Here is a 15,069-nt window from a genome sequence, read left to right on the forward strand (position 1 = left end):
GATAACTTTTTTATGTTATTTAATTACTTATTTTTACACATAAACATAATGTATGTCTTTACAATAACTGTAATGTAATAATAATACTAATAATGTAATGTAATAATTATTTAATTAACGAATTAAATAACCTTATATTATTCTGAAGGCAACCGGATGTCTTAAATTTGCTAGCTCTCAAACAGGAAGTTCTAAATTTGCTCATTAGACGGAGCCAAGCTAACTGTAAACAAAACAAGAGTTCCGGTCCTGGCTTTCAAAATAAATCCATGAGAAACATTTATTGTCTCTGGGTGGAAACCAGCGTAAAGTTGCATTACTGCCACCTAGTGTGTGGAAAAACTATCTCTAGTCTAGGGCCTAGGCCTACTTCATTGAGCAGTGAGCACTACTAAATAGCAGTGTAGAAGGACAGTTGCATTTGTATTACTGACGTAATAAACTGGCCTACAAGTAGGCTCTGACAATGGGTGCAATCGGTACTACACGGTAATCTGTCAATGGATACAATGGCGGGCTATTACATAACCAGAGGGCAACCGGAGGGGAGGGGACATACCTTCCCAACTACTTGGGCTCACTACCCGAAACCACCTCACCCCTGCCCACTTTGACAGGCTGGAATGGCTTAAGGTTGACGACAGAGTACAGCACCTTGCAATGGGTCTGGTCCACAAGATTCGTTACACCATCAAGATACCCATGCGCACGTACCTGTCTAAATACTTCCTTAAGTCCACACCCACAACACCAGAGGGAGTTCAACAAACCATTGCAACCCAGATTCGGCACAAACAAGGGATTAAATCAATTTTGCTCCTTCCTATACCACCAAAATGTGGAACACCCTACCAACAGTCATTTAGACATGCGAATCCCTTGACTCCTTCAAACTGCTCTCAAAGCTAGGGCACCTACGGACGGCTGTAATTCGAAACTGGCCCCCGTAACATCTGAATCCACCCACCCGTTTCCCCTCACTTTATATGTTTTCCCTTTTTACCTCCTATGATGATTTCTTTTTTATTATAGTTGTGTATATTCGTACGTCTCTAAATGTTTTGATGAATTGAAAATGGTGGGCCCAATTGTAAACAAGTGTAATGCTTTATGGTGTCGTCCACTCACTGTTAACAGTTTTTGTATTGAGTTGTACTTGAAATGTACTGTAATTCTGCAAACTGTTAATAAACCAATCAATCAATCCCAATGGGCATCCGCCCTGAAAATGCATGCTTAAATGTGAACATTAAAGTAGCACACCTTATTGTCTACACACCCCATGGCATGAAGCCTTGAATTCATGATGTTTTATTATGGTTCTTTGAGGACTGGGTCATCAGTCAGTAGGAGATTCTGCAAGTATATAGTACCAAAGTTGATGTATATATTTTTTTTTGTTGAAATGTTTGTCTGTGTCAGACCCCAGGAAGACTATAGCTTTTGTCATGGCAAAATCAAATTTGCGGGAAATTTGGGGATCCTAATAAACAATAAACAATCCTACCGGAGACTTAGCCGGTCATCAAATTATCAATCTGAGAATCCCATCGTCAAATATTCGGGAAAACAGAGGTTGAGAATGTTGAGACTATCAAATTATTGGCTTCGGAATGCGACAAAAACCTCATCTGAATCTCACTGAATTCAAGGCTTAATGGGGTGTGTCGTGTATAATTCGCTGGTTCCCAGACAGTGGGCCATTTGTGGGTCATGGACACATTTGTATGGGTCACAACTAAATATCCCATATTATCTTAGTTTCCTACATTATTTTAAATTAACATAATTTAAAAAATCATGAATTTTAAGTAGTGAAAATAGCTGAGCTTCTATATCTGCCATTTTCACTAGTTTGGGTCCTGGGGAGACATTACATTTTTATTTTGGGACACGAACAAAAAACGTTTTGGAACCAGTGTAATTGATAGAAAATAAAGGGGTTTTTTTTGGGGGGGGGGGTCCTTGGGGCTTGGGCCTGAGTCCTTTAGTTTAAACCATTACGTAACCTTATTAAATGCACACGTTGCTGCAGCACCAAGAATGTCAGAGAGAGACATCTGTGGTCTATTACGTAATATATTTTACATAAAAAAATAGGTACAAAATCCAAATGGTGTTTTCATGAAAAAATATTCAAACATCATTTTTGGCCAATTTTGACAGTCCTATAGTAGCCATGATGCTGGATACACTCTCAAAGTCAATCTTCTCCACAACGTTCTTGGGTTTGATGCTCTCCTGGTTGCAGATGAAGATCTGCCCTTCCTTGTTCTCTGTCCAGCCATGCTTGCTCATCCACACCTTCGCCTGGGTGTCGAGAGGGTCCCCCAGCATCTCGGCCAGTAGGTCACGTTCAATGTTCTGGTAGGTGATGCCCACCACGTGGCAGATGAAATTGCGTACAGAGTCCTCGAAGCCAGTGATTCTGTCGATGACCTCCCTGTTCTCCTCAAGACTCGTCCAGAAGCTCTGGAAGTGGCAAGTCTCCAGCAGGCTCCCCAGGTGGAGTATCTGCTTGATGGGTCGTTCCTCTTGGTGTGTCTGATCGATCATGCACCTGCACAGGGTGAAGTCGGTTTGGGGCAGGTTGGCCAGGGCCTTCAAAAGGATCTGTGACGTCACATTCATCTGGAAGTAGGCTGGGTTGAACTGGTACAGTTTGAGAACAGCCAGGTTAGCCTCGCCGTCGTACACATTCTCTTTGGCTTGTGCCTCCACATATCGCTCCAGCGTAGCAAGGTTTTCTGGGTTGTACCTATCGATTCCACGCAAGAGATTCTTCACGACCGGCCTCATCTCCTCGAATGATGCTGCCATGTGGGTCAAACCTTTATGTTGGTGTGTTTGTGGTAAAATGATGGAGTCAACAGAGAACCAGAGGCAGAAAGAGCTTGGAATGGAATTACAGAATTCACTTTAAAGAGATATTACATACGATGTAATACAATGGGTGTGGATTCTAAAAGAATGCTTATGGCATACACAAATTCCTTTCAGTTTGGGCCTTTGAACAAATTAGTAACGTGATCTCCTCGGGTGTGAGAGGTCTGATGGAGTCGAGCTATCAAATCAAAACTGCAATAGACGTTAACAAATTCTACCAAACAACATATTCCAGCAAGCTTGTGGAGTCTTTAAATAGCCCCACACCCCAGTGATGAGGTCATGGCTGCATCATGTTTATGTCACCTTGACACTCGGTACATCTACCGGCTATTTAGTGTAAGTGTAGTTAGTAGTTTACAATAACCGGTATATCATTTTCCATCATGTGGAAACCTTTTCAATCCAGTACATCATTTTCCGTCATGTGGAAACCTTTTCAGCGTGTCTACAATCTAATCTGCACTTTATATTGATTGGGCATGACTGCACTTTAGGCGTAACTATCCGTCACCCTGATAGGCAAACTGTCTATGTTGCAGGATTCCCGTGTCATAATGTAGGCAATCAGGGCCTCAACGACTTCCTATAGTTAAATATGTCAGAGCCACACCATGATAAATATAGTAGGCTATTATATATATAATATTGGCAGTATTTCTTGCCTATTAATGGTGCGGCCCCTGACCAAGGCAGATGATGGATGGAGCCTGTACACCACAGGTACAAGAATGTCGTTCTTTTTTGAGAAATCTGACGTTTCAATCTATTTGATCTTCATCAGGTCAACTGGCCCCTGACCAAAACAGAAAGAGTGTTTGTTGCCTAAATGAAGGGGAACAGGCGCTTCTTGATGATGTGGAGGACGGTGAGCAGGTACAGCATCAGGGCAAGGAAGAAGAGCAGCTTGTCTGTCAGCTCACGGCGGCCGTACTTCAGGATGAGCCTCCTTCCCAGGTGGATGGTCCCCGCCATGGAGCGGAACTCCTCGTTGGTCTCCTGGATGGTCCTGGAGGAGGTGGCCAGCGCGCCGACGGCGTCCACACTCTGCTTGACGTTGTGGTCCATCATCCTGCAGATGGACATCAGGCTGTCCGTGACGTCACTGCTGGTCCGAACCAGGCCGTCCTTGGCCACCGTCCTCTGTCTGAGCGCGGGGTCGTCTCGTCCGCAGCGCAGCAGTTCCTCTTTCTCCGCCTGGTCGATGGCCAGTTTGCAGGCCAGGTTGGCTTTACGCCACGCCGCCCGGCTGCTCAGCATGTGCCTGCGGTGGCTCTCCGTCTCAGTCTGGACGGCCAGCGTGTCTCGGTCTCTGTCCTGCTCTCTGGACATCTGCTCCAGGTCCCGTATTCGGAGTCCGAGCTGGTCGAGCTCGACTTTGACCCGAGAGTTGAGCTCCGCGAGAGCAGACATGGGGCCACGGCATTCTCTGATGTCCTGAATGAGAGCTTTGATCTCGAGGTCGTGTTTGATTATTCCTTCTCCGCAAATCCGGACGTCTGAGGAAGACGCCATTTTTTGTTTTGTTTTTTAAGGGAAATTGACATCATTAGAAAGTGTCCTCTAAAGTGCCCAGAGTGTCCACTTTTGGTCATGTCGTGTAAACACACTATATTTCTCTCTCTTATGTTGCTAGTGATGTCACACAGATGTGTCCAACCTCACACTATGATTGGCTGAGATGTATCATCAACGTCTCCAAATTTAAAAAGTGCAGTCTGTCTTCATGCTCAAATATGGAGATATTAGAACCACTGCTGTAGACTATGAGTAGCGTATTGGCTGTGAGTAGCCTATGAGTAACCTGTAGGGTAAAGCAGTGGTTCTCTGGAGGGGGTTCAAGGGGGTCCTGAGCAAAATATGTTAATATAGCATCAAAATGGTTTAACCACTTTAACCATAATCACGTAACCAGCCATTTTAAATTAGTACTGCTGGGTAGCTTAACACAACACAACATATCATCATGTATTGCTTCATTTAGGCTAATAACCTCTGTGTACTGCACCAGGTTAAAACATATTGTGACGTCAACACCCGGCCAAGCCCCCATTGCGGCACCATATAGCCACGCCAAAGTGTCCCCCCACTCTGAACCCCCCTCCGGCGTCCCTGCTGTGTAGTATAGTCTATGATACTATTGATAAATGGAAATGTACTTATATTAAGAATATTTATTGTCTCCCCTGCATCCACTTGCGGTGCAACTGTGCAACATAAAACATCATGCATATCCAAGAAACCAAAGCTAAGACGCGGAATAAACAAACATTAAAAAAGGGCCGCAATAATGTATGACATGACGTTCAATTCATAAGAAGTTACCAACACGCACATGGTGCAATGATAAAGTAAAGACAAAGTAACTCCAAATTGCACCTAAGACTTAAGTACAGTACTTAAGTAAATGTATTTAATTACCTAACACCATGCTGGGGGTTGGTTGTGGCTCTGTGACATTAATGTGAAATGTGAAAAAAATGTGAACTACGACAGCAAATCAACAGTAAAGTAAAAAATCACACCTGTGTGAAGTGAGCGGTGCTCTTATCATCGTACCATCATCCACTCATTGTCAATGGGGATTTCATCTTTGTGTAGGAAAAAAATATGCTGATTTGCTCGTCTACGGCTACTTGTGAATTCTCCATTCATTGTCAATGGCATTTAATGTTTGTGTACTGTTAGCACATAATAGCCAATTTGCTCAGACACATATGACGTAAATTCTCCATTAATTGTCAATGCGTGTCATTTAATGTTTGTGTCTTGACAAAAATCTACACTATAGCTGAATATAGGAGGGGCTAGGGGCTAGCGCCCTCTTGCTCTCGTCCATTTGGTTCCATTTGACGGACCACTGAGATTGTATTGACTAGACTACTGCGATTAGCCTCCTCATTACTCAATGAAAAACCTATTCGACAGAATGCCCATGAATAGTCATGATAACATCAAACATCAAAACACAACATTTGAATAAAGAATAATTGGCCTCACACACACTGAAGAAAAGAACATCTGTGAGAGGGATCGAAACCATCAATGACCACCAGATGGCAGTGCTGACCAAGAGTTGACAGGAATCAAGTGGCACAATGGAAGATATTTTCAACTGTGTGGAAAGTATGATTGCCCTGCTCAGTAGAATAGAAACAGCTGTGGTTCCCCACCATTCCCAGCCACCCAGTACAACAGCAGTCCGGTGTACTGGGAACTGACCAGTACAACCACAGTCCAATACTGTGGTACAACTTGTACTGGAAACTGACCAGTACAACCACAGTCCAATACCGTTGTACAACTTGTACTGGAAACTGACCAGTACAACCACAGTCCAATACCGTTGTACAACTTGTACTGGGAGCTGTCCAGTGCAACCACAGTCTGGTGTACTGGGAACTGACCAGTACAACAACAGTCCAATATCGTTGTACAACTTGTAGCCTACTGGGAGCTGTCCAGTGCAACCACAATCTGAATGATACAGCTGGCCAGTGAGCAGCACCACTGTAAATGTAACCCAGCATATCCCTATTCTTGGGCAAGCATTCTGTAAATTATAGCAAAGTAAGCGTGTATATATTTGGTTGAGAGCAAAGACAGGAAGGGGCTTGGACTAGAATAGAGCCCTGCATTAGGCAGTATAGTTCTCAAAGGGGGGTGCGGGGACACTCAGGGGTCCTTGAGGGGGTTCCAGGTGGTCCCCATCCCCATTAAAATTAGTTATCTATAGCATTGAAATCAGTTTAACCACTTTCACCCTATGGCTACAGTACGTTGGCTATTTGAACATAGCTGATCTACAAGCCCACAATGTGTCGTGATGCAAATGAGGCAGCCCACATGGACTTATAGGACACACACCATATCATTGCTTCAATATTGCATTGTGTACAAGAAACAGGTTTGTTTTGTTGTTGTTTTTTGTTGTTTTTTACACAAACAAAACATTCTGCCTTTTTTCCCACGCTTTGCATAAAAAGTCTGCTAAAGCAAAAATACCTTTCCTAAAACAAAATTCCAGTTTTTCATAGTCCTCTAACCAGAAAAAGTTAGCACAGATGGTTGTCATTTTACAAAATAATACATGTCTTAATTCTTCATATAATGGGCAGTAAAACAAAAAATTAATTTCATTTTCAATTTCTTTAAAATCACACACTAGACACACTCTGTCCTCCTCAGGAGTACCAATGAATCTACCCGTTTCTAAAGCTAAATGGTAAGGCACACATACAAATGGACCCCTGAGGGTCTGTAACTCATAGTGTTCCCATGTTGTACACTCTCTGAATTAAATTAAGATTACAGTGTAGATTGGGGTCCCAGAGATTAAACGAAAAAAATAAACAATATGGTGTCAAATGGGGGGTCCGGTGAGTGGTGACCTAACTCATATCAAAATGGGGGTCCTGGAAATCCAAAGGCGGTTCTCAAAGCGGGGTCCGGAGACCCCCAGGGGTCCTTGACGATCAAAATTAGTTGATTAATAGCGCATCTAAATCTTTAACCACTCTTGGTCCGACCAGCTCAGTGGCCTTGTGGTTAGAGTGTCCGCCCTGAGACTGGGAGGTCGGGGTTCGATCCCCAGGCCGGGTCATACCAAAGACTCTAAAAATGGGACCCAAAGCCTCCTTGCTTGGCACACAGCATCAAGGATTGGATTGGGGGTAAATCCCTGCGACATACTAGCGTCATGTCCAGGGGGTGTACTTGTACATCAAGCTGCCTCACACTACAGAAACAGGAGATAGGATCCTGCCCTATGGGCCTCATGGCTCGGCAAGGCTACTACTTACATCAGGGTTCCCCAATAGGCGGCCCGCGGGCTATTTGCGGCCCACAGAGCGCCCCCTTGTGGCCCATGAAAGAATAAAAAAAAAAAAGGGCATTTTTTTAATTTATTTTTTAAAGGGTCCCAGATATAAATGGCATTAAATGGGGGTCAGTAGCCTAAACTGGGCATCCTTTTCAAATGGGGTCTTGCCCTGAAAATGAATTTTCAGGGCAAGACCTCGACCTCGCGCGTGCAGACTCGGCCCCCAGCCTGGTACGCTAGTCAAAATATGGCCCTTGAGGAAAATTAATTGGGGAACCCTGACTTACATGCTTGCAGATCAGCTGTTTTCAAACATGTTGTTTTAACGGTATAATATCTTTGTACGGGGGGCCCTGGCACAAAATAAATTTCAGATGGGCGTCCATGGCCAAACACATTCTTATTGATTTGGGAGTCCTTGGCATGGGAAACGTTTGAGGACCAGTGTTGTAATAGATGTCACAGATATTAGGATGGAAGGAATGAGAAAGAGGGACTGTCAACAGTCAACACTATAGGCTTCATATAGAGGGATGACGTGTTGTTTTCTGATTCTCTCTCTCTCTCTCTCTCTCTCTCTCTCTCTCTCTCTCTCTCTCTCTCTCTCTCTCTCTCTCTCTCTCTCTCTCTCATGATGGAAAAGGTACTATGGGTTTCCTTAAGGAAAAACAAAGTAGGCCTATACTCATTAAGAATGCCCCAAGGTTTTGAAAGGCATTAAAATCCTTAGAAAATAACAGATGGACAAGCTCACAATGCATCGCACCGCATTGTAAACTTGTACTCGAGTACAGCCTATACTTAGTTACTTTACACCACTGCAACAGTCAACATGTCAGTGTCAACACCATGGGCTTCATAGGGGGATGACGTGTTGTTTTTGGAACCTCTCTCTCTCAGCTCTCTCCCTAAGCCCTGGATGGGCAGAAAGAATGACAAGCAGACAGCGCAGAGACAACAGGCAGGGATGAGCTAAGCTGGTGTTGTGGAGAATTCCGCGCATTCCAACAGGGTGTTGTTCCTGCCCAGCTAATCGGCGAGCGCCGGCCGAGCGCTCGTGGGGGAGCTCACCACTACACAAACAAACACGGGCTGAACTCGGTGGGGGGGGGGGGGGGGGGTGGGGGAGGCCCACCCCACCCCCTTACACACACACACACACACACACACACACACACACACACACACACACACACACACACACACACACACACACACACACACAGGACCCCTTCACAGAGGGGAAATATGATGTCAAACATTCCCATACATAGATAGTAGACAGACAGGCACACTGACTTTACCACACACATACATACTTGCACGCTTGTGCGCGGTACACTTGTTTGCGCAGCCTCATGCACTAATAGATACCTGGAACACACCCGTGCACTGGGGTAACTGGGGTAAGGGTGAAAGGGTGAAGGGTGTGAGGAAACAACAAGGTCTGTCTTTGACATTGAAGGACAATTTAAAGCATATTTCAACTAAAAACTGACAAAAATCATTTAGTATACAACTAAAACATAAACTCTTCCAAATGGACAAATGAACACTGAGGATTTTAGGATTCTGAAGGGCAGTCCATATCTGTCTCCAACCATCTAACTTTTCGTCGGAAAGCTCCGGTACAACTACAACATGACGTCACTCGCAACTTCTGAAACGCATTCCTCCGAATTTCTGTTCTGAAAGCTGCACTCCCAGATGTTGTGACTCTCCGAAAGTTTGGTGGTCGGAGACAGTATGGACTGCCCTTTACAAATGCACATATTTTTGTGTCTCCACCATCACTGTACGCCATGCAAGAAAATGTGCAATGTTTCATCCCTCATGTCGTGAGGGAGGTATAGGGGCCAAGGAGTTAATTAAAACATAGGAGAACACAGGTTTTCACACAAAGTGACAAATGGCTATTTGAACATAGCTGATCTACAAGCTCACAATGTGTCGTGATGCAAATGAGGCATGCACAGTTTTGCACACATATAGATACAAATGGACCCCTGAGGGTCTGTAACTCATAGTGTTCCCATTTTGTACAATCTCTGAATTAAATTAAGATTACAGTGTAGATTAGGGTCCCAGAGATTAAACGGAAAAAACAACAACAATAAGTGTCAACTGGGGGGTTCGGTGAGTGGTGACCTAACTCATATAAAAATGGGGGTCCTGGAAATCCAAAGGCGGTTCTCAAAGCGGGGTCCGGAGACCCCCAGGGGTCCTTGACGATCAAAATGAGTTGATTAATAGCGCATCTAAATCTGTTTAACCACCACCATCACTGCACGCCATGCAAGAAAATGTGCAATGTTTCATCCCTCATGTCGTGATGGAGGTATAGGGGCCAAGCAGTTAATTAAAACATAGGAGAACACAGGTTTTCACACAAAGTGACAAATGATGAACAACATTTCCGACAAACAAATTATAGGGCCCAGAACATAACTTTGCTGAAAAGTTAAAAGTTATTTAACCACTCAAGTAACCTGACATAATTGGACCAAACCAAGGTTAATTAAATAAGGTTAGGAAACGAAGACCGTACGGTGGACTCCATGTTGCTCCCTGGAAGGAAAGAAACATGCGCAATGGGCTATATGCAGCCAGCACTTCCGCGTTCAGCTTCCTTGGTCTCAATTGCGCATGTTTCTTTCCTTCCAGGGAGCAACATGGAGACCACCGTACGGTCTTCGCTTCCTAACCTTATTTAATTAACCTTGGACCAAATGCACATGGACAGGGGAGGAGAGGACACAGCTAAACATTAACCAAACAAACAAAACTATGGAGAAAAAACAAACTATACCTATAGAGCTCTTTGCTACGGTCATTTAAGTTCACTTTGGACTTTTCCAATAATATCCACAAGGACCACAAGAGCATTCGTCTGTCTGTCGTTCTCTCTTACTGCACTTAAACCGGAGGTAAACAGATTGTGACATTGGTAATTATCCACACATACGCATGCCTGTGGGTTTATGTATAATTATGCATATGGACGTGCATGTGAATATGTCCATATGACACATGCGTGCGTGTGTGTGTGTGTGTGTGTGGGCGGGATGAGCTCAGGACTCCCTTTGTCCTGCTCTCTTGACCTTTGACACGGCGTGACCTGTGGCACGTGCTGGGTCTGCCGCTGAATTACACCCCCCCCCCCCCCCCCACACACACACACACACACACACACATTTCGGGGGTTGTGTTTGTTTATGGAATTAATGCCACCTGAGCGCACGCAAACAGCTGGCGTGTGCCGAATATACCCCCACATGCACACCCACCACCCCCCCCCACACACACACACGCACGCACGCACGCACGCACACACGCACGCACACACACACACACACACACACACACACACACACACACACACACACACACACACACACACACACACACACACACACACACACACACACACACACTGTGGAAGATGACAGTGGTTTTCTTTGCGACGGTGCCACTGTAGATGACCGTGAAGCCGGGATCAGGAGGCTGAGGTGGTGCTGGATCAGCATGGAGCCCGGTGTCTTTGCTGGCGCCACACATCCATTGTTGGGTGTGCGTTTCTCCGCGAGGTGTGTGACCCCCATTGTGTACACACACGTGCACGCACGCACACACACACACACACACACGCCACGCGCGGCACTCCATCTGTTGGAAGGCAACCTGTGACCCCTGACCTCTGAATGACCACGGGCGCTGACCAATTGCAAGTGTGTGTGTGTGTGTGTGTGTGTGTGTGTGTGTGTGTTGGTGACAGGGCAGGCGGGGGAAGGGGGGGTCATAAAGACAATGTAAAAATAAAACAATGGCCAGAGACCCCACTCAGCACAAAGTGCTGTGGGACAGCGGAGTTAGAGTATATTATGGGCCACGCCAGTATATTCAGACCAGCGAGCTTCACGTCGCCTATAAGACCTTACGGATCCATGTGGTTACATTTTATGCACTCGTTGATTTATAATTAGTGTGGACTTAAAACTGTGATTCGTCTAAAGCACTCAATTGTATACAGTGTTTTTTGGAAGTGCACTGAATAGAGGCCCCGAACATGCAACTTCAATTTGGTTGTGATCGTTCGATTGGACGTTGCCTTCATGACAGGAGCCATTTTCTGTAAGAAATATTCAGTTATCTGATCTCGCCATCAGTGATGGCAATTAAGCCCACTGATACTGTGGGACTGGAAGCCAACCCAAGGCACAGCTATAAGAGGTAAAGAGGGTGGACACACTGCAGAGCTCATGGACCCCATGATGCTGGCTTAGTTTACTTAAATACTTTTGCATACTTGACCCCGGAGTATCTACTTTGAAGACTTTGACTCAAGTTTGAGCACACCACTGTGTGTGACACATGGAAGAAACAACAAGCAGTAATATGTTCATGTGGGTCGTACTGATGTGATTCCCACCACAGTGCTCATATTGTGTTACTGTTAATAGGAGACTCCTGGACTCCAGTTCAAGCTTCCACAGGGCTCTGTTTCCAAGAATGTGAAGCCAGACAGAGATGTTAACGCAATTGTTCTCGCAGGGAAGCACTGGAAAATTGAATGAGAGGGTGTTTTGCACTTCTTCCATTCCATTTCCAAATCAAAGTTCAATTTGGTTTAGTCGACGTGTAAAAAAGAAAGAAGAATTTATTTTTGAATCCAACACGTATTCACTCCACATGACCACTTTAGGAAAGATTAGGATACTCCACTGTCCAATGTACAATATGTATTTACCACAGTATCAGCTTACATTGAGATGTACAAGAAAGGTCGCAAAGCTCCAACTTTATTTCAGACGACTTTGAATGTTATTTCTCTGCCCCCTGACCTGTGCACGTGCCCATACTTTGACTGGACAGAAGGCAATGCTACAAAATGGGGGGGAGACGGTGATTCGGCTGCAGCTCGGGGGAGGGGTGCAGCAACAATGCTCTTCATTACGGCAGTATATATCCATATGGTTGGCCTACATACTGCAGGGTATGGACATGTGCTCCTCCTGGGGGAATTAGACTCTGCTGTTATCTTGCTTTTTTTTTAGTTGCTTTTTTTTCCACGCACGCACACAGCCCCACACTTACGTGAAAGTGAATACACATATGCGCGCACATGCACATGCAGAGAAACGTAACACATACTCTCTCTCTCTCTCTCTCTCTCTCTCTCTCTCTCTCTCTCTCTCTCTCTCTCTCACATGCACGCACGCACCACCCCTCATGTCTTCATTATTATGCCCACCTTGTACATCCCCCTCCCCTGTGTCCTCTGTGACCCTCAGAGCTCTCCAAGGGACACATGTCCTGGCAGTGTAGAATCACGCCTTGTGCACTGTACATTTGTGGATTTATGAATTCAATTATATTTTATATAAGGTTTTTTACATCGTTTGCAGGTACTGGAGAACGGTGGCCTACATTATGGTTTTACGGGTTTGTGCATCCCTGAGTCTACATATCAATATGACAACCCGAAATGCAAAACTCGTTCGTAGATTTGCTCTTTTTCCTATTCTTGAAGATTTCTGAAAATGTTTACCATATTGGTGGCAATTTTGTAATTTGTGAACAATTGGAAAATGTGCACCTATGATATGACCAAACTACGAACAGCATGTGAAAAGCGTTAATCAGGAGAGTGTGTGTATAATTATTTGGATGCAGCGCCCTGTTGGCCAGGTGTAGCTAATCAGTGCTGATTACACCTCAGTAATGGCTGCGCCCAGGGCACCCTTCCGTAGCATGTTGATTCGGCTAAAAGGTTTGCTGTATGAGGAATACTAGCAGACCTATAGACCTCTGTGGGATCGCAGTTAACTGATTATATCAGGTTTGTATAAGACAATTTCAGAGGAATTCTCTGTGAATCAGTAGAAATTCATGGGGGCTTGGTAGATTGAAGTCCTTTGTGTGTATTTCTATCTCTGTGATGGCCCTCTTGGGGGAAAGGCCCTCGGCGTGAATAAGATTGTGGCCCCAAGGGCGAGTGCCCTATAATTATACTACAATACCCAGGGGACCACGAGGGGGGCCTGGCCCATTAACGCCACAGTGCTGATGGACTGCGGGTAATTGACAGAGCGCATGGAGACAGAGTGCTGTGGAGGCGAACGCCAACAAACCAAATTAAGCCCCTTTCTCATTTGAACACTGGAAAATGTCTGGGGAATTAGGTGGAGATGTTGTGCGGTGTTGGCCTTTCACACATGTGGCATGTAACAGGATAATGTCCGACGTTCACACACAGGTAAATAGCCCGTTTTTGATAAGGTGGGATGTATGGAGTCTGGGTGGTAGATGCATGCACACATTAGCTATACTCCCACTTAAATATAACACAGGCACAGCTTGAAGGAGAGTTTCAAAGCCAAACGCTATCTTTTTCCTTCCACAGAACATGACAGATACATTCAATTGCTTGACATGCAGTCTCCTTTTGATGCACCCATTCAGAACACAAACGAAACATCTTTCCTTCGGCCTGATGTAGAGTATAGACAGCGAGCTACAACCTGGTTTCCATGTAAACGATAAAAGCGAATGTGCGCACGCACGCACCCACGCTGCATTACTATACTTACATGTTAATGGACATTAAGATGCCCTTTTTTCGTACCCTTTTTTAACCCTAAAGTTCCTAAACCCACAGCTGAGTTGTACGTAGTTGCGCGGCGGTGTCACACACTGAAAGGAGCAGATCTGCAAGCTCACAGCACATCACGCAGCAACATGTAAGAGAGAGAGAGAGAGAGATAGAGAGAGAAAGAGAGAAGCTCCATTATATCCAGATGTTTAAGATGGATCAGAAAGAATAAAAAAAAACTGAAATATCACACGTTTACAAAATCATTACAGTTGTATTCTGTAAATTCATGTCAAGCTAGACTCACTACAGCATTTCAGTAATGTATGAATGGCTGCAGTGCATGGGCGGACACGGTCACGCACGCACGCACGCACACGGTCACGCACGCACGCGCACGCACGCACGCACATGCAGAGAGAGCTGGGTCCCATCGTAAATTAATTTAGCTGTCAATCACAGACAGACATGCTGTCTCCAGGCATCAGAACAATGCATCACAACGACACAGTGAAGCACACACTTGTTACCGCACTGTCTGTCTGTCTCTCTCTCTCCTCCTCCTCTCTTGTCTCATCAGTCTCATCATTGCTTTTGTTTGGGGCCCTCCAGCTGTCCCTCGCTCCTTCATCAGTCTGTCTGCTTCATCTCTCTCTCTCTCTCTCTCTCTCTCTCTCTTATACTCTGTGCCTAGAGTGTGCCATTCCTTCCTTATGTTTTCCCCTGTGTTGCTCTGTGATGTCTCCCCTCCCCGTCCATGCTGTGTGTG

General features: G+C 45.0%; 2 protein-coding genes across 2 annotated transcripts; both read right to left on the reverse strand.

The window, feature by feature from the left end:
* Nucleotides 1–2,136: 2,136 nt before the first annotated feature.
* On the reverse strand, nt 2,137–2,820 carry LOC310879756 (eukaryotic translation initiation factor 3 subunit K-like; the record flags this gene model as incomplete). Its single annotated transcript, XM_083794586.1, has 1 exon — nt 2,137–2,820. The coding sequence occupies one exon, from the start codon at nt 2,818–2,820 to the stop codon at nt 2,137–2,139; it is 684 nt and encodes a 227-aa protein (XP_083650712.1).
* Nucleotides 2,821–3,711: 891 nt separating this feature from the next.
* Nucleotides 3,712–4,401, reverse strand: LOC310853737 (vesicle transport protein SEC20-like; the record flags this gene model as incomplete). The annotated part of the gene is made up of 1 exon (XM_083758153.1): nt 3,712–4,401. One exon carries the CDS (start codon nt 4,399–4,401, stop codon nt 3,712–3,714), a length of 690 nt encoding a protein of 229 aa, XP_083614279.1.
* Nucleotides 4,402–15,069: the final 10,668 nt, after the last annotated feature.

The sequence above is a fragment of the Protomyctophum parallelum genome (assembly GCF_964188405.1).
Source record: "Protomyctophum parallelum genome assembly, chromosome: 22".
Lineage (NCBI taxonomy): Eukaryota > Metazoa > Chordata > Actinopteri > Myctophiformes > Myctophidae > Protomyctophum > Protomyctophum parallelum.